This window comes from Mus musculus, chromosome 7, assembly GCF_000001635.26.
Source record: "Mus musculus strain C57BL/6J chromosome 7, GRCm38.p6 C57BL/6J".
NCBI lineage: Eukaryota > Metazoa > Chordata > Mammalia > Rodentia > Muridae > Mus > Mus musculus.
The window spans coordinates 68,333,812-68,354,619 of record NC_000073.6 but is presented as its reverse complement, the minus strand read 5'-3'; the positions used below and the strand labels follow the sequence as shown (position 1 = coordinate 68,354,619).

The following is a 20,808-nucleotide window of genomic DNA, read 5'->3' as shown; positions in this document are numbered from 1 at the left end:
AGAAGAAGAGGAGCAGGAAGAACTGGGATGAGATGGCTCAGCCAGGAAAGTGCCTGCTGTATAAACAGGGGAATCTGAGTTCGAATCCTCAGCACTCATGTAAAACTCATACCCATATACAGGCTACTTCTACAACTCCAGCAAGTGGGGAGGGCTGTCCCTGGAGCTCGCTAGCCAGCCGCTCTAGCTGAATCAGTACCAGGTCCCTTGAGAGACCTTGTCTCAAAGACAAAAAATAAATAAATAAATAAATAAATAAATAAATAAATAAATATAAAATGGAGGACAAAGAAAGATAACTCCACATCAACCTCTGGCCTCTAAGCGCATGAGCACATTACCTCACCAACATGCACCGCACACGCACATCTGAGCACAATGATTTACACGGCACCATTCAACATTACCATGCAGCCGTGTACACAGCCTGCACTAGAGAGAGAGACACATGAAGACTGGCTTACGGCAGCAAACCTTAGTCGGCTTTTGAATTCCCCCGTGTACATGTTACCCCCTCAAAATAACATTTGCGCCTGATCCTCAGCCACACAGAGAGGGACGGAAAGGAGAACATTCATAGATGTTTCTGTGATCTACCTAGTCTATTTGGGAAAAAGGAAACCGTTAGGGAGCTTCCAGGTCCTAAACCGATGGACATCTTTTGGCGTCACGCAAATGAGACGATCATAAGGGAGAAATAGACAAAGAACAAACACGTCGGTCGGGTCTCAGTTCTTCTTCTGTTCTGCTACATACTCAAGAGCAGTAACATCTACATGAATCAGACTCAGTCAATGGAAATGAAACTGTCCCCATTTGGGGCAGCTATGGACGCTAGAGTGACTAGACCCCTGAGCAGATGTCCGTCCCACTCACCATCTTGAAGTCTCCGCTCCTGAAGATAAACCTTGAGCCAGATGTTAACACGCTGCTGGCCCCAGGCCCCCGGGGGCTCCACCTCCCACAAGCGCCCTCTCTCGCCTGGACAGGTCAACAGGAACTGCCTGAGGACTGGGAGGAAGAAGCAAACCATGAGTCAGACTCCTGCCCACCAGGCTGGTTCAGCCAGCTCTCTGAGTCCCTGCACGTGGCCCTCCCAGCCCTTCTGTGACTACCCTCCACCTCCTCACTGCATTGGCCCTGCTGTGACTGAGCCCTTCTCACCGACTCCCTATGGGTACAGAATCATCCCTGTTCACCCCACGCTTCCACTTGCACCCATCCAGCACTGTTTCCAGAGCTGCAACTACAAAGTACCCATCCGTCGGTGTCCGCGGGTATTAGTAATGAACGCACCAAATCCAAAGGTGCTACATTTACATAAAATGCCCGGCACAGTGTTCACACGGACACTGCGCAATCCCCCTGCGCATCCAGCCTTTTAGCACGTGACGTGACGCAGATGCTGCATCGATAGCAGTTAGACCATGACGCGTAGGAGAAGGCCGCAATGGAAGGGTCTGTGAGTGTCATTTTTTAAACATTTTCAAGCCATAGTTACTTTGAATTCTGGAATCAGACTCCTCAGATAGGACAGGCTATCAGCACCGCAGCAAGACAAGCTGATTTCTCGAGGCACTGAAGGCCAGGTAGGTAGGTACCTTGGGCTGGATTGCCCGAGGCCTCCCCTGAGCCTCCTGTGTACCTTCCCAGGGATCCCTAGGGTCTCTCTTCTTACAAGGGTGTCTGTGATGGCTACTCTTGGCTGTCAATGTAAATACATCTGGAATTAGCTAAAACACAAATGGCTGGGTACACCTGGGAGGGATTTTTCTTAATTAAATCAAGTAGGAAAACCAGTTTCTAATCCAGATCTTTATGGTGGGAAGATCCACTTTTAATCTGTTCCACACGTTCTGCCGACGGCCTATATAGAAGCCATGGAAGATGGCAGCTTGCTCTCCTTGCCTGCTTGCCCTCACTGGCAAGTCCATTCCTTTGCTGGCATTAGAGCCTACTTATGTCTTCAGAATTCCAGTGTACGCTGAAGACCAAATGAGACATCCAGCCTCATGGATTGAACAACTACTGAAGTTTGAGCCTTCAGTTGGTAAACAGCCATTGTTGGATTAGTTGGACCACCACCGGTGAGCCCTTCTAATAAACCCCATACATATTTATGTATGATGATTATATTCGTTCTTTAAGTTCTGTTCCTTTAGAGCAGTGATTCTCAACCTTCCTAGCGCCACAACCATTTAACACGTTTCCTCATGTTGTGGTGACCCCCAGCCATAAATTCATTTTTATTGCTACTTTATAACTGTAATTTTGCTACTGTTACGAATCAAAATGAAAATATCTATGTCTTCTGATGGTCGCTGGCAACGCCAATGAAAGAGTCACCGACCCCCAAAGGAGTCACAACCCACAGGCTGAGAACCCCTGAGTAGGTCCTTGAAGGCTGGTAGACTATCTGCACTTCCCGGATAAACGTTTTCACAAAGCAGCAGCCCCAACACTAGAGAAATGGGAAGCCACTTCTGGTCCTGCAGGTAACTGTGACGCTATCACCAAGCAAGCTCTCTTTGTCCACTTGCAGGCTCTAGGCCAAAGCAGCGTGGAAGTTTGTTGGTCTAAATACAGTGCTGTCTGGCGGGTGGAGACATGCCCGGAAACACTGAGCATAGCATGCCGTGCCCTCCTGGCTCGAGCAGCCTAACCTCTCTTCAGAGAAAGCCAGCCCCAATGGCAGGGTTCTTGGATAATTGGGGTTGCGCATCAGAATGTGTGACCCCAGAAGAGTTGATTGCCAGCCCTATCCGTTTCAAATAAAAATGGAGAGCCACTCAAGGCCCTGGCACAACTCCCTGGATTCTCCGTGTCCCTGAGATATTTGTTTCTGATAGTATTGTTCCTTGGCTTATGGTGAAGTTGCACCCCAGAACAGCTGTTTATGTAGGTGATGCGTGACAATGCATGTGATACACACAGCCTACAAAGCAGCATTGACCTCTTAAGCATGCGGGAGGCTGCCGAGGTGGCTCAGCCGGAAAAAGCACTAGCTGAGCAAGTCTGAGGGTCTAAGTTCAACCCCCGAAATGCATGGAAGGAGGAGAACATTAAAACCTAAAAATTGCCCTCTGACCCCCACCTGAGCACCATGGCATGTGAGTGTCGGCATGTGAGTGTCTGCATGTGAGCGTATGTGTGGAGCACTCCTGCACATGTACATTCACATGCATATACATACACCAGCACACACATGCACACACATATAAACACATACATATACATACAACAGCACACACTATACACATATACACAGACATACTTGAACACATATACATACACACACGTACCTGCACATGTATACAGTATACATACCCGTAACACATACATGTAACACATTTTCTAAACATTTTTTAAAAGAAAAAGAAAAATACTCAGAACAGCCTACTGCAGGACAAACCCATCTAACACAATATATCTATCTGTATATCCAAAACCACTGTAAAAACAAAATACCACAGAACCCTGACTTTTGCCACTCTTCAGACTGTGCGGGAGCACTTATCACGAGCCTGGGAAAACATCTGTGGTGGTTTGAATATGCTTGGCCCACTGGAAGTGGCACTAGTAGGAGGTGTGGCCTTATTGGAGGAAGTGTGTCGCTGTGTAGGCGGGCTTTGAGGGCCCCTAGTGCTCAAGCTCCGCCCTGTGTAAAAGAGTAGTCTCCTCCTAGCTGGATCAAGATGTAGAACTCTTGGCTCCTCCAGCACCGCGTCTGCCTGCACAATGCCATGCTTCCTGCCATGATGATAATGGAGTGAGCCTCTGAAACTGTAAGCCAATCCCAATGAAATGTTTGCCCTTATAAGAAATGCCTCGGTCACGGTGTCTCTTTAAAGCAATAAAACCCTAAGACAATATCAAAACTCTAAATGTGAATATGGTCTCTACTGAGTGTGTACTGGCTACACTACTATAAAACTGAAGAACCCTAGGGGGCATCGTGGTGAGTCAGGGACCATCTGCACCTTTTAAAAGTGAAACTATTCCTCAGGCTCAGAAAGGTCCCCTTTGCAAATCGAACATGAAGTCTGTGGTTAGCTGAGGGACCACAGCTGTGGGAAGGAGAAGCCTCAGCCTACATCTACCCAGAGAACTCCTGAGACTCCTCTGCTCAGCGTCGCCTCAGGCCACAGGTGTTAGCGGTCAGTATCACTCAAATGCTCACAGAGGACACAAGGTGGAGGTTACCTCTGTACATTGCAGGAGATATCGGACAACTGATACCCAGAGCTTCGTCTCCTTGAAAGGTGTCACAGAAGTCCCTCAGCATGGCTGTCCCCAGGCCTTGGCAACGGTTCTTCCTCCTCACAAACACGGTGTCCAAGACAGGCAGCAGGTAGCATGTGCCGGTACCATCACCACAGAGGCTGCCTGCGGGAAAGCAAGAGATGCACTGCTGTTTCCCGGGCTGGATTCTGACTCACCCAGACCTCCAGGTTCTAACCACAGTCACTGGCAATTACTTCAACAGAGGCTTGTGGTGTCCAATCCAGGTCAAATGTGTGGCCCTCCAAAACTCATGAACCACACTTGTTTCCTGCGAAGCATGAACGGCGGCTGCATCAGAGCAGAAGACGCCAGATTCCATCTTGACTGTAACTGTACTGTCCCCAATGTTACCATCCACATGGCTGTCATCTCACCCCCTACTGACAAGATTCAGAAACAGGAGTACTGAGTGTGTATTGGCTACACTACTATAAAACTGAAGAACCCTAGGGGGCATCGTGGTGAGTCGGGGACCATCTGCACCTTTTAAAAGTGAAACTATTCCTCAGGCTCAGAAAGGTCCCCCTGGATGACTTCCTGAATGACTTCCCAACCTTCCCTGAAAAGGAAAAATTCGGGTCTGAGTAGATGGGCTGAATTGCAAGATACACCATACTAGGTAACATTGTGTCCGTGGCCATAATGATTCCCTTCCTGTGTCCACCCAACTTGTGTGTGATTTTAAAGCTATTTCCATCAAGAAACGGGATTTGTTCCCCCATCTGGTCTAGTCCAGCCTGTGACTCACTATAGCAACAGAACGAGGCAGAGGGATAAATGATGGACTAACAGAGCCCGGGTCCCATGGAGTCCAGTGAGTCTCCAATTCTCTCAGATACCTACCTCCATCGCAAAAGCAAGTGTAAACCAACCTGTTACCCTGAAAGAAATGTGGCTCAGAGCCCTGCTAGTCCCAGCCTACCTCTAGCTAGCCCAAGAAGCAGAAGCAGGTTACCTAGCTCACATAGAAAACTCACCAAGACTAGAAAACCATCCAGCTAAGCACAGCCCGAAGTGGCAAACAAAAGAATCTGTAACTACATGAAATTACTCTCTTATGAATGAGTGTATGGTCTATACCCAACAAGAAAGCTCCGTTCAGTTAAGGCAGTAGTTGTTTAAAAAAAAAAAACAGTTGAGATTTCTCCTTTCAACGGGCTTGAAAAGATACCAGTCTGTTTGGAAATTTACAGCTCCGGTTTCTATTTGACGAGAACAATGTTAGCCTAGTATGAAATCTCCTGGAACTAAGAAGGTTTAAATTTAAATAGAGATGCAACTCCATTCACCATAGAATTAAAGAGAAGAAAATGCTTAGGAATACACTGAGCAAATGAAAGTCCAGGTCTTGAAAATGAAAGTGTAAATCATTGAATGAAACTCGGGGTCGAGATAAATCAGGAGAAAGATCATGTTGATGGATCAGAGGACTCAAAAGGTGTTTTCCCCCATTATACTTTCCACCATCATTCTGTAAGTTCAAAGCCAGCCCTAGCAAAACCCCAGCAGGTTTTTGGTAGCCACTGAGAAGCTGAGTCTAAGTGTCACGTGAAATGCAGAGTTTCCTGGAGAGACAGCATTGCTTGGAAAGGAACAGAGCTGGCAATCTAGGAAAGCCCATTTCAGGGCTGTGTCAGGGGACCCGTGTGACACTGCCACAAAGAACTACAGATCAATGGCAAACAGGGGGAGAGAGAGACGCAGAGAGAAAGCACATGTAAGAATGCACACGTGTGTAATGATAGGTGTGTTAAGTTCAAAGAACAACTTCTAGGACTCAGAGTTCTCTCCTAGCACATGAGTTTGGGGTTAGATCTTGGGCTATCAGACTTGGCAGCAAGTGCTTTCACCCACTGAACCACCTTGCCAGACCCAGAAATCAACTCTTCTGTGTCGATCAACACAGGTTAGTACCAATTATGTGGGTAGAGAATTGGGTTTTTTGCCACAAATAACAGTGGGATGATTTGACACAACACAAACTGTGTTGCTCGTTGCTGGCAGCCCGTTACTAGTGGAGGAAGAACTCTTACGAACAGGCAAGTGTTCTGATTACAGTTGCCAGATATTCTGGAAAAGGCCAGTTTGCAGAAGTGATAAATGATGGCAGCTGCCAGGTTGGAACACCACCGAGGCTACTCAGGACACATACTAACCTAGGTACTACAGACCATTAAACATTTGTCTAGATACACAGAGTGTCCAATACATGTCCTCATGTACAGCCACTTTCTCACTGTATAGCTATGCACATTTCTCTTGGCCTCTGTCTTAGCAACAATGTGATCTATGGGCTGACTTGTGTCCCCCTAATGTTCCAAACCCTTCAGAATGACTATATTTTAGTAAAATGCTTTTAAAAGATAGAGTAGGGTTCATCTGAGGCTATTATGCTTTGCCCTTATCCAATATGGCTGCCAAAGACGACAAAGAAATACAACCAAGAGAAATGTGCATAGCTATACAGTGAGAAAGTGGCTACATGCTAACCAAGGAAAGGCCTCAAGAGAGAACAGACTGGCTGACACCTGCAACCTAGACTTTGAGCCTCCAGGTGAACTAGGTGAAAATAAATTCCTGTTGTTTATATCTAAGGGTTGGGTCTTTTGTGAAAGTCCAAGCAAACTAAGGCGTACATCCATGTTGACTCGTGGACCAAATTCATACAATCACACTGTGCTGGCCACTTTTTGTCAGTCTGGCAAAAACTAGAGTCGCTTGGAAAGAGGGGCTCTCAGTTGAGGGACTGCCTGCATTAGGTTGGCCTGTGAGCGTGTCAATGGGGCATTCTCTTGATTAATGATTGATGGGGGAGGGGCAGCCCACTGTGGGTGGTGTTACACCTGGGCAGGAGATCCTGGGTGCTATAGAAAAAATAACAATAAAAACAGGCTAAGCAGAGAACATGAGAGGCAAACCAGAAAGAGGCAAACCAGAAAGTAGAACCACCTTCCCCCTTACCCACCACCCACCACCCACCACCCCAAGCTTCAATTCCTGCTGCCTTGACTTCCCTACATTACCTGGAAGCGTAACACGAAATAAACCTTCTTTCCCAAAGTTGCTCCCAATCACATAATTTATCACAGCAATAGAAGAAAAACTAGAACACAGAGCAAACTGCACAGAAAACCCGCATTTTGCCTCAATCTTTTTCTATTCGCCTAAACCTGCTCTAAAATCCCTGATTTAATGTACCGGAAGCTGAAGACAGGGCTCAGGATGCTAAGCCTTGTGTTGAGCCCACCAAAAAGGAGTGTTACTTTAAAAAGTATACTAGTTGTTTGCTTGTTTGTTTGTTTGTTTTTAACTGAAATTGGAATCTTTTTTTATATCATTTACAAAAACAAATTCAAAACATCACAGATACAGGGATAAGAGAGAAACGTTTAAAGCTTTTAGCAAGGAAAACAGGAAAAAAAAAAAGGTCATCACAAGATTCAGCAACAAAGCAACAGAGCACAGCAACTCCAACTTCTCAAGAAATTTAAAATTTTTTTGCTTCAAAAGACTATTAAGAAAAACAAAAGGCCAAGCATAGACTGTCAACAGAAATGTTTACAAATCACATTTCTCATTAAAAAAAAAAAAAGGCTTACTGCGAACCAGAATAAAGTGCTCTTACAATTCAATAAAAATAAGATAAATAGTCTCATTAAAATTGCACAAAAGACTTGAACAAATCTTTCCTTAAAGAAGATGCACATGACCATGGGTGGAAACCAGCTAACATCACTCATAATTAAAGAAATGGACGGTAAACCCACAGCTAACTGCCATCCCAGGCTAGGACAGCTAGAACCAAAAGGATGGGCACTAGAGAGTGACGAGAAGGACGTGCGGAAATCGGAACCCTCGTATGTGGTTGATGGAAGTGTTCGATGGCGCAGCCAGACTGCTCGGCCATTTGGCAGTTCCTTAAACGTTAGACATAATCTTGCCAAATGACCCAGCTATTGTTCTCCTAAGAGCCTACCCAAGAGGAAGAAAAATACCACCACGCAAACAAGAAAGAGAACGTTTACAGCCGCCCTAGTCACTGTAGTACAAGGGAAACAACTCCTCAGCCAATAGATTCACAGAACCATGTGGCAAGAAACAGAAACATAAGCACGCCTTGGTCTGCAGGAGCTCCAAGACTCTGCGCTAATTGAGAATATGACTGGTACAGCACCTGGTACGTGCTAATTGGCAGGGCAGGAGGCAACTCAGCTCTGCTTAGGACTGAGACGGCGACACGTGGCAGGCAGGCAGCATCCACTAGTAACAGGGATGTCCTAACACTGAGTTTGGGTGATAGTCACGTAGCCCTCTCTCTAATATTTACCCTTAGTTTAGGCAAGCTTTATAAGATATAAATTTATACTGCAATAAAAAAATTACCTATAAGGACACAGTGAGAGCATGCGTACAATAAGGTAGGTACAGTTTGCAGCTGTGTGTGTTTCAAACAACAAGGGAGAAGCTTGATAGATAGCGCTCAACACAAAATGGCAGATTTTTGCAGAGATTAGTTACCCAGACTTGATCATAACCCATCTCAAGTAATCAGCCTGCACCTCGTAAGTATGTAAAATGACGTGTCCCTGTACACAGGTACATTAAGTGAGTAGTCCTCTGACTGTCATATCCTTACTGTGGCACAGGCCCAAGTGCCCCCCTCCACCCATGCACATGAACACGCATGCATGCCCGCACAGACAAATGTGTAAAGACATTTTTAGAAATGAAAGATCATGACAAATACGTGTGAAAAGGAAGATGGCGACTGTGATGTGGTAAAATCACAGCAGCCTGTGTGTCTCCCATAAAGCTTGGTGTGGAAGGTCTGCTCTACCGCTGGTGGTTCCAGCTGTGGCAAAACTACTGGATCAACGTGAGGACTCTGAGATAATCAATGGATTGACCCAGCACGGGGAGATGGGACTTAAATGGAGGACAGGGGTCATGGAAAGGGTCTCCTGAAAGCGTCTGCTTGCCCCTGGCCCTTCATATCCCTCTTTTTCTGCTTCCAGGCTGTCAAGTGTGAGTAGCTCGTAACCACGTGATCATTGCAATCTGGCCTCCACTCTCCTCCCTACATCCTGACAGTCTGCTTTATCTGAGGCTAAAAGCAATGGATGACCAGGATGACCATGCAATTGTGAGCCAAAATTAACCTTTCCTCCTTCCAAGGCATCTTCACAGTGCTCTGTCACAACGGCAGGCAGTGATCAATGTCCCTCTCCCCACCCTTAACTCAGGCATGGATCAGTGTTAGTTTAGCACCAGTCCTGATGTTCATGCCATACACCATAGGCTCCAACACGTGACACGGTTACTCTACATCTCCCAATCCATAACCCATAATCATCAGGAACGGTGAAGCCAGGGACCCATGGGAAGCAGGCCTAGGGCGAGAGTGGGGTTGAGGCCTATCCAAATCCCAGAAATCTCATCCTGAGGTTGGGAGGAGTAGGACCACTCCCTGCCTCCCTGGGCCTGAGATTCCCGGCGCACAGAGCCCTGTGCCTTTGCCCCCTAGAGGAGGTCACATAGACCGGCAGCCAAGTTAAACTTCCTCTGCCCTTATAACATCATGTCCAGCAGCGCCTGGAATTCCTCCTTATGCAAATGAGGCAGCCCTAGTGTCCTGACCCAGGCCAATGATATATTCTCACCCCAATAGCCCTACATACCTCCCAAAGGCTTAAACAGCCTTTGTTTCCCCTCACCCATCACCCCCCACTCCCAGCATAAAAAAAAAAAAAAAAAAAAAAAGCTGTCTCACTGAAGCTGAGAGTCTGTTCTCACCACTGGCCAGACCTCCTCCAAAGCCCAGCTGCTGAAATACAAGAGGAACCCACCAGCACAGAATAGAGGAGGCTCGGGAGAGCTGACGGGGGGTTGCAGGTGTTGAATGTTCTCTTGATCTCAGAAGAGAAAACAGACACTGATAGAAAATCAACCAAGGGTGATGCCTTCATCTTGAACACTATACTATGATTACATAGACACAGATATTAGGGAGGGCATGTGTCTACAGGGCACAGAGGACCTTTCTAACTGTCTTTCCAATGCTTCTGTAAACTTCTCAAAATCAACTTCTGAGGAAAAAGAAGCCAAATCACCCAACCAGTGCTTTCTAAAGGATAATCATAGCTTCAAAACGGTCAAGTAAGGTCCAGGATGTAAAAGGATTACCAAGCTATTTTCCTAGAACTCCATTGCAACTGTGAGCTGAAGAAATAAGATGCCTGCAGTAAACTGCCTCTCTGCTCATCACTAGGATAGAAAGATGAAGGACAATGTTGGGAGAAACCCCATTAATGGTTTCATCCACTGTATCTATTTTACAGTATGATCACCGAAAGGAGCAGAAATCATCCAAAAGGGAGAAGACTGGACAACTCAATAAGACCACTTGTGTGCAAGCAGGAGAAGCTGAGTTCAAATCCCCAGCAACCATGTAAAAACAAATCCAGATATGAAAAACTTAGATAGACAGGAAGATCACTGGGCCTACAGCCCACCAGCCTACCTTCCAGTTCATTGAGAGACCCTGTCTTAAGGGAATAAGGTGGAGAGTGAGGGACCATAATACTTAAAGGTGTATATCTGCAGAGACACTTGCTGCACACACACCAAGTTAATGAGACAGAGAGCAGAGACAAAGAAGAGAGAGTTATGTTGGGTTTTCTTTTTCTTATTTTAAAGATACCAAAGTTAACAAAGAGAAATAAACAATACATAGAGTTTATGAGGAATTAAAATAGAGATATTGATGCAGAAGCCAGATCCTTGTGGGTAGTACGAAGAAAGGATCCATCCTGAAAACTACAAGCTCCTCACACAGGTTGCAGTGGAAAGGATGTTAGGGTTGGAACAGTGAAGCCAGCCCTAAGAATGAGAAGAAGCGTACAGTGAATGGGAGATAGCCAACCAGACCTGCCAAGACAAACAGACAGGCCCTAAGAAGCCAGGAGAACTTGGTGGGCCTGGTGGCCAGCTTCCACGAGCCTCCCTCGGGAATGCATGCTTGATACAACGTATTGCTCTTTTACCTATCCTTGCTTCTAATGCAACCAATGATAACAGACTAACTTACAAGTAAAAATGGCTTCGGACAAACCTGCTTCCATTTTGGGACAAAGACAATGCCACAGACAAGGACATAACCAAGAACACTGTAGCTGTATATTGGTGGCTCTGACAGAGTTAACTCTATGTCATGGTAAGGCTGCCAGCTGGTCATATACATGTGAAGATTTAAAAAAAAAAAAAAAGAACAGGGCTGGAGGGGTGGCTCAGCAGCTAAGAGCACTGGCTCTTCTTCCAGAGGTCCTGAGTTCAAATCCCAGCAACCACATGGTGGTTTACAACCATCTGTAATAGATCTGATGCCCTCCTCTGGTGTGTCCAAGGAGAACCACAATGTACTCATATACATAGAATAAACAAATCCTAAGGGAAAAAAAAGAAAAAACAAAGAACAGACAAAATCCCAAACAACAGGAATAACAAAAACAACAACAACAAACTGGGGGAAAAAAGGAGAAAAAAAAGAAAGCTCTTGCCTCTCTCTCTGCTCCCTCTTGCTCCCCTTCCCTTCCCTGCTCTCGCCAGGTGGTCATGGCCGGCCTCTACTTCTCTACTCTCTGCCTCTCTCTGCCTTTCTCTGCCTCTACTACTCTCTTAATTCCCCTCCCCATGCCCTGAATAAACTCTATTCTATACTGAAAAAAGAAAAAAGAAAAAAAGAAAAGAAAAGAAAAAAGAAAAGAAAAGAGCAATCTAATTGACACCTATCAAGACACCCTAAAGGTCAAAGGCAGTTAATAGCATCAGCTACTGACAATCAAGATCAATACCTACCAACTTAGTCAGAGGTAGACAGCAGGGGCTTCAATGTCCCCTAATGGGTAGACAGTATATAAATAATGCACAATCACAGACATGGTTGGGCTAGGGGTACAGACATGGAGTGAGTGGGCCTTCCCTAGGCATTGCTCAATATAGCCCAGAGAATTGGCCAGTCCGAATATTGTCCAGTTTCTGCCATAGCCCAATAAAACCCCTACATGACGGCATTCAGGGATTTTTCCTCTTTGGGAAACCCCTCCCATTCTCCAGGATTTCTCTCATTTTTCCTTATTTTCACACTCTTAATAATGCCTGCTTCCACCTTGCATATTTCAAACAACTTTAGTCACCTTTGATGTGACAATGATCTTTGACCACAGTGAGTGTCTAGTATCTTTTATCCTTGGGAAATGTACAAATAGGCGATGAAATAGCCTGCTGCTCTCAAAAATTGTGCATCGGGGCTGGAGAGATGGCTCAGCAGATAAGAGCACTGACTGCTCTTCTGAAGTTCCTGAGTTCAAATCCCAGCAACCACATGGTGGCTCACAACCATCAGTAATGAGATCAGATGCCCCCTTCTGGGGGTGTCTGAAGACAGCTACAGTAAATATAATAAATAAATCTTTTTTTTTAATGAACTAAAAAGTCCTGCATCAACATCACTAGAGGTGCCACAGAAATTTTTAAAATAGGAGAACATGCCAATAAATCAAAAATAAACATCTCTAAGGACAACACAACCTAACAAAACTGACTAAACGGAAAGAGAGAGACTAAAATACGCTACAAGCATTAAAACATTACATCAATAGCTTAAAACCCTCCGACACTTAACGAAAAATCACAAGACTCAGGTAATTTTAGAGATATGTTCTACCAAATTTGCAAAAAAAAAAAACAGCTCCCAAGGAACAGAAAGCTATATGCAATAAGACATTCCAAGGAATTAAAAAAGATAGTCAACAACAGGGAAAAATATTGGATAAATCATTTGAATATCAAAGAAAAACACACAAATGAATATAAACACCTAATATTCAACAGTATAGACAAAGTTAATTTAGGTCACCACAGATGGCTGGATCATAAGGGCACCAGATTTCTGTAAAGGAAATGCATAAGCTCGTGGGTCCTGTAATGAAATGATGGAAACACAGCCCCGCACCACACACAATCAGAAGTCTTCCCTCCGACAGCATGGGCAGACCTGAGACAGAGCCTTTGAGAAGAGCAGAGAAGACTCACCAAAGAGGAACTAACACAAAGCCAGGAGGCTGTTTGGACAACGATGTCCAACAAGAATGAGGAAAGGGATTAATTAAAGCAAGGTATGGGGCAGGAGAGATGGCTCAGTGGTTAAGAGCACTGACTGCTCTTCCAGAGGTACTGAGTTCAATTCCCAGCAACCACATGGTGACTCACAACCATCTATAATGGGAGCTGATGCCCTCTTCTGGTGTGTCTAAAGACAGTTACAGTGTATTCACATACATAAAATAAATAAGTAAATCTTGGGTTGGAGAGATGGCTCAGCAGTTAAGAGCACTGACTGCTCTTCCAGAGGTCCTGAGTTCAATTCCCAGCAACCACATTGTGGCTCACAACCATCTGCAATGGGAGTTGACGCCCTCTTCTGGTGTGTCTGAAGAGCAATGCTATACTCATATACATAAAATAAATAAATAAATCTTTAAAAAAAAAAAAAAGCAAGGTATGATTGGTGGTGGTGGCTCATGCCTTTAATCCCAACACTCGGGAGGCACAGGCAGAAGGATCTTTTGTTTCGTGGCCAACCTGGTCTACAGAGAGAGTTCTGGGATAGCTAAGGCTACCCAGAGAGTCTTTAAAAAAAAAAAAAAAAAGAAAAAGGAAGGAAGGTGTTTGTGTGTGTGCGTGCTCCCGTATGTATGTATTATGTATGCATGTGTCACTTCTCAGAATGCCTGAATGAGAAATCACAGGTGGGCCACAAGGAAAGCCAGGAATAGGCATTCAACAAATAACAGAAGAAACTGTCTTCTCCAGACAAGAAGTTTTTCTAGAAGATTTAAAAGGTAAGTAGAAAGGCAGAGACAGTTAACTACCCTGCCCAACAGTTTCTGAGAATCACAATGGGACAGAGAGTTCTGGTGTGGCCTGATAGGTACAAAATAGCCAAATGGAGAGTCCATTAGCAGCCCAGACCTTAGGGGTGAGTCAAAAACCCACATAGATCTTGTCCTGAAAATCCCGGGAGAAAATACACTGAGGATGGCTGCTGTTCTGTGGAACATTAAAAGAAATGGCTGGAAATAACCAAATTTAGATGATTTGCCAATCAAAGAGCCTGAAGGCAGATAATGAAGACATGGGGATACTCCTGAACCAGAGATCTAAAACAGAAATGGCTAAGCAGGCTGGCTTTTGCTAATTGTTAGCACAATCTTTTAGTTATAATCATGCTATTGGGTCTCTCCTGGGGCCACTCTACAAGATTAAGACAGAAGCCTTGGAGCCCAGGGCACTTAAGCAGCTATTAAGATGGCAGCCAAAACTCTAAACGCTCCTGAATTCCACTAATACAATTTTAATTAAATTGTTTTGTTTTCATAGGAAATGTTTACAATGTATTCTCTAGGACAGAGGTCAACAAAATGTTTCTGTAAGGATGAGATTAAAAAAACTTTAGCCTTTGGGATTCAGGTTTCAGTTGCAATGCCTAGACTCTGAGGTAAAAGCAGTCATTTGAGTACCTGTGTACCAATAAAACTTTATTGAAAAATAATGATGGCCACAAAAGTCCAGAAGGCAAGGGACTCCTGCCTCAAAGGGCCACAATGTAGGAGGTGACTATGGTCCTGAATATCTTGAGAAGGTTGACACATAAGGTCTCAGTCACAAAAAGGGCTGAAGTGAGGCCATCCTCATGGCCTCCCAGGTTGTCCAAGTTCCTAACCATCCTGTTTAACATTTGTAGTTGACACTCCTGTTCCCATGGTTTTCATTCTCACTGGGTTGTTAGGAATCTTGGAGACAAGTTTGTTCTTTGTAGATTCTTGCACATGTAATACTTACAAGTTCTTTCTTAAATTGATCTATGCCCCACTCCACAATACAGTCAGTACTTTCTTCCCTTAAATGCTAACAGCCTTGGGGACTGGTGGTTTGAGAGTAAAAGTTAAAGTAAAACCCACTATTTTTTATTATTTAGGGGAAATTCTGGCCATGAAGTAGTAAAATGACTAACGTGTCACTATTCTGTAAGGAAACCAATCACAGAACCCCCAAACCAACTAAGAAATGAAAACCAGCCTATTGGCAAACTGCCTCCAATGAGAAGTCCACCGGAAAATGTCCATTCATCCTATACAAAGGCACTCATTTGTTTGATAACTCACCATGCTCCTTGGGAATAAAGAGGCACAGTCTATGATACCCGGGTTGTATGAGGAAAATCTCAAAGGCATGATGCTGAGCAGAAGAACCCAGTCTCGAAAAGCTAAATGATGCACAGTTCCACTTCCATGATCGTCTTAAAAAGACAAAAATCACAAAACTCAGAAACTACAGTGATGGGAAGGTAAGCAGTGGTTGCCAAGACATGGGTAACAAGAACAGAAGTGGGCTGACTCCAGAGGGATTGTGTGAAGTGGGGGCAGCTGAGGGAACTGGGAACTGCGACTTACTTCGTTTTTACCGTACAAGGATTAAAACTGGCAATACTATAAAGCCCAGAGTTTTTATTTGTTCATCTTCCAAATTATATTTAAAGGCTTGTGTGCATGAGAGAAAGATGTGAGAGAGAGAGAGAGAGAAAAGGAGAGAGAGAGAGAAGAGAAGAGAAGAGAAGAGAAGAGAAGAGAAGAGAAGAGAAGAGAAGAGAGAAGAGAAGAGAAGAGACACAGATGGACAGACACAGACAGACAGACAGACATAGACAACTGAGAAGATTCTCAAGGTGCCTAGCCTCCCAAACAGCACAACACAGAAACCTGCAGAGAGTTACCTGGTGCTTTCAAAGCAGCATGCTCCATTGGCACAACAGTTTGTTGCTTCTGCCCAGTATGGTGGAAGAGGAATGTAAGGAGCCACACATCACTATATCCAGAAGATGATCAAAATTCACATTATAGTTTCCACTGAACATATATTGTCACAGTGTGTCGTAGAGTCAAAAAAAAAAAAACTCAAAGTAAAATCGCCACAATGTTGGGGGTGGTCTGCACAGTCTTAGGTAGCTAGAGCCAGGCCCCTGGTCCTCTCTGGAGGGAATTTGTTTGTTTTCGTATGCTCATGCAGTAAAATTCTAACTTTCAGGGGGACCTAAGCTAAACTAAGAGGTTCTGATCACAGGGACCTAAACTAATGAGGAGAAACTGTGCCGAGAAGCACTATAAAATGTCAACACAGTAAAATCCAACATTATCTGACCCTGTGGCCAGCCCCAGAGAGAAGCCAAGAATCCACAACCCTTCCCAGGTTTGAAACGCTCTTCTGATAGTTGGTTAACCCCCTGTATTATTGCTTAGCATTGCTGTGATCTGAGTGTGGTCACACTGGCTCCCAGGAGTCCTTGTGATAGATACCTGGTCCTCAGAGATCTATGGGACTTTGAAGGGGCTGTTTTGTTTTGTTTTGTTTTGTTGAGACACTGCATTGCCAAATTGCTCAGGTTGGCCTCAAACTTTCAGCCATCCTGCCTCAGCCGCCTATGTGTTATGACTGTTGACTCATGCCACTGACCTGGCTTTATGGTAGTTTCTTGACGAAAGGTAAGGCCTATTCAGTTTGAAGGATCAGAGTCAAGACGTCATAGTGATGAAAGTCTAGCCACATCTGCAGCTCATCTTTGACTACTAGGCAAAGGGGGGAACTCAACAAGTCGAGGCTAAAGCAGCAGTCATAGGAAGCCACACAGACAGATGTCAGCAGCTGCATAGCACTGAGGAGCCAAAGCTTCCCGTGTAAGTTAAATGTCTCCTGGAGCAAATCCAAAGGTCTCCAAGCAACACAAAGACGACTCACACAATATATCTTCTTTTCTAATATTAATTTCCAAAGTGTGTGTGTCTGTGTCTGTTTGTGTGTCTGTGTCTATGACTGCGTCTGCGTCTGTGATTGGGTATGTACACATGATAGCAGGTATCCATGGAGGCCAGTGACATCTGATTCCCCTAGAGCTGAATTCAGATGGCTGTGAGCCATACGATCTGGGTGCTGAAAATGAACTCAGGTCATCTGCAAAAGTAGTGCATGCTTTCAACCACTGAGACATCTCTCCAGCACCCACAACATATTTTCAGTGACTGGTTTGCAGCCAAAAATTACTAAACAGGCAAAGAAACTGAAAAGTGTGACCCATACTTAGAAAAAGTAGCTATTCAACATAACTGATTTAAAAGAGACATTAGCAGGGGGGAAAGGAGGGGAGGCTTTTAAGCAACTTCATAAATATGTTCAATTAAGGTAATTAGTTTAATTCATAAAATTAATAAAGAAAATAGTCAATCAATAAATTGATTTAAAATCTCTACTAAAATATAAAACTGTTACTAATACCTGAAATTCTAAAATTGAATATGACTAAACTTATCAATGGTCTGCACAGTATATTGAGGGGATAGAACTGATACAGAGCAATAGAAATATCTAACTAAATAAGACAGAAAAATGTTTAAATGAAAATAAAATTTCAGAGCCAAGAATGATAGTGTGGTAGTATATATCTATAATCCCAGTACTTTAGAGATGGCGACAGGGGGAGCAGAAGTTCAAGGCCAACCTTGACTACTGTGGTGGGGTGAATGACAATGTCCTCCATAGGCTCATATATTTAAGTGCTTAAATATATGGTGGAACTCTTTGGGAAGGACTAGGAGGTGTCGCCTTTTGGAGGAGGGTATGCCATTGGGAATGGGCTTTAAGGCTTCAAAACCCTGTGCCAGATCTCTCTCTCTCTCTCTCTCTCTCTCTCTCTCTCTCTCTCTCTCTCTCTCTCTCTCTGCCTCATGCCTCTGGATCAGATGTAATCTCTCAGCTACCATCTCAGTGCCATGCCTACCTGCCTCTTCCCTGCCATGATGCTCATAGACTCACCCACTGAAGCTATAAGCGACCCCGCAATTAAATGACTTTGTTACTAAGTTTCCTTGGTCACGGTATCTCTTGATGGCAATAGAGAAGGAACTAAGACAGCTACATATCAAGTTTGAGGCCAGCCTGGCTTGCAAAAGACTTGATCTCAGAAAAACAACCAAAGAAAAAGAGACTCTCAGAGACTTGAAAAACATTATGAAGCACTGTAATACTGATATAATTGGAGTCCCAAAAAAAAGGAGAAAATACAATAAAAGTATATGAAAAAGTCATGGAGAAAAATTCTCCATAAGTGGCAAAAAGGTGGTTTGGACATGGTGGTGCACATCTGTAACCCCAGAATTAAGGAGACAGAGGTGGGTGGGTGGGAGGCTAGCCTGATCTACATAGTGAGTTCCAGGACAGCCAGGATCACAAAGTGGCACCCTGACTCAAAAAGCAAATGACAAAATGGCAGTGAATATTAACAGATTTAAGAAACACAATAAACCCCACAAAATACAAACAGGAAGTTAAGTCACCCATAGGCCAGATTTATCCAGATTAGCTGTTTCCAGCACGAATGGGAAATGAAAACATACTTCGATGAACAAAATCACAGAACTTGTTGTTGGCAGAACTGTACTACAAGAAACACTGAAGAAAGTAGTTTAGCCTGAAGGAAAATGGCACCAGGAAGAAACCAGAGCCAGCAGAAGATAGAAAAGAAAGTGGGAACAGTGAGAGTTAGCAGATTTGAGTCATATACTCTTTTCTTACTATATGTTAAAGGTATTACTAGTTTATAAAATCATATATCAATACCGTTAGGCTTATAACAAAAAAAAAACCCAAAACATTTCAAATCAAGATGCATATGGAGGGCTGGAGAGATGGCTCAGTGGTTAACAGCACTGACTGCTCTTCCAAAGGTTCAATTCCCAGCCACCAGGTAGTGGCTCATAACCATCTGTAACGGGATCTGAAGCCTTCTTCTGGTGTGTCTGAAGACAGCTACAGTGTACTCATACACATTAAATGCATAAATACAAGAAAAATGCATATGGAATATGGAATCCCTACAGTTGGGTAATGATTTCTCAAGTTTTCTGGTAAAAATGATTGTACTGGCTAGTTTTGTGTCAACTTGACACAAGCTGCAGTTATCACAGAGAAAGGAGCTTCAGTTGAGGAAATGCCTCCACGAGATCCAACTGTAAGGCATTTCCTCAATTAGTGATCAAGCGGGAAAGGCCCCTTGTGGGTGGTGCCATCTCTGGGCTGGTAGTCTTGGATCTATAATAGAGCAGGCTGAGCAAGCCAGGGGAAGCAAGCCAGTAAGGAACATCCCTCCATGGCCTCTGCATCAGCTCCTGTATCCTGACCTGCTTGAGTTCCAGTCCTGGCTTCCTTTAGTGATGAACAGCAATGTGGAAGTGTAAGCTGAATAAACCCTTTCCTCTCCAACTTGCTTCTTGGTCATGATGTTTGTGCAGGAATAGAAACTCTGACTAAGACAATGATCAATAATGTAAATGAAGATATAAGCAAGCAAATAAACACAATCGAGGATCTAGAAAGGAAAATCAGCAACATAGCAGAAAAAGGCAGTAACAGACATAAGAAAACAGCAATATGGATGGAAAAGGGAAGACAATTCTACAAGGAAGTTAAGAGTTGGGGGGGAAATAGAAATGTTGGAAAATAAAAAGATCAATGAATTAAATAAAACAAAAAACAAAAACAAACAAAAAAACCACAGAGATAGCCTTGCGTGGGGCTGACCAACTCTGCTGCCACCCAGGCCCAGATGCAGTGTCTTGAGTTGGTTCACTCCAACATCTACTCCAGCTACAGGCTGCTGGAGCACATGAAAGAGCTCGTCCTGCAAAACCACGTGTCATCAACGAATAGGGCCGGTCCTAGGTCCTGCTGAGGCTGCAGCCCATGCTGCTTGCTCTGCTGGGAGACAAAGGGAAGAAGTAAGGGGAGATGGGTAGTGGTGCTGCCTGCAGGTCACACACACAAAGATTGAGCCCTGAGCCTTGGGGAGGCAAGGAGGTCAGCAGCAGCCTGGAACTCACACGGAACCTACCCCAGGACACTCTGCCTTGCAGCAAGATCACTTGGCTCTGGGCAACAGCAGGATATCAAAAGACAAGTCTAGTATTTATGATGCATCAGAAACAAGAAAGCCTGAACCAGATCAATAACTTGTTGCAATGAATATTTGCATGTTAAACTGTTTGTGACACATATACACACTGTTACACTGTGTTACATTGTCACAGTGCCACTACAACAAATGAATATGCAATAGAGAGGTAAGAAAGGTGGAGGAAGGGAGAGGTGCTTACACGGTGGAGACACCATAACCCAAGGCAACACTTATTTCAGTTTCATAGGTTTAGTCCATTATCATCATGATGAGAAGCATGGTGGTGTCCGGGCAGACATGATGCTAGAGAGGTTACCTGAAAGACCTACACCTTGATCCACAGGCAGCAAGGAAGAGCCTGTGTCTCACTCGGCAGAGCCTGAGCATTGGAGACCTACCTCAAAGCCCACCCCCACAGTGACACACTTCTCCCAAAAAGGCCACAGCTACTCCAACAAAGCCATACC

The 20,808-nt window shown here is 44.3% G+C and overlaps 1 protein-coding gene and 1 long non-coding RNA gene across 8 annotated transcripts in view; one reads left to right on the top strand and one right to left on the bottom strand.

The window, feature by feature from the left end:
- The window catches only part of Fam169b (family with sequence similarity 169, member B), an 89,251-nt gene that overhangs the window by 8,470 nt on the left and 59,973 nt on the right, over positions 1–20,808 (bottom strand). For all 6 annotated transcript variants that reach the window (NM_001013811.3, XM_006540973.3, XM_006540975.4 and 3 more), the window contains 2 exons: positions 4,204–4,386; positions 877–1,011 (listed from right to left, as the gene is read on the bottom strand). In NM_001013811.3, coding sequence (NP_001013833.1) covers positions 877–1,011; positions 4,204–4,386 — 318 coding nt within the window. The remainder of the gene's footprint in view (positions 1–876; positions 1,012–4,203; positions 4,387–20,808) is intronic.
- On the top strand, positions 1,401–17,160 carry Gm16158 (predicted gene 16158). Of its 2 annotated transcripts, NR_166602.1 has the most exons (3): positions 1,401–1,589; positions 1,971–2,087; positions 2,543–2,815. It is a non-coding gene; the product is annotated as a predicted gene 16158 (long non-coding RNA). The 2 variants fall into 2 exon arrangements; NR_166601.1 differs by lacking the exons at positions 1,971–2,087; positions 2,543–2,815 and adding an exon at positions 15,320–17,160.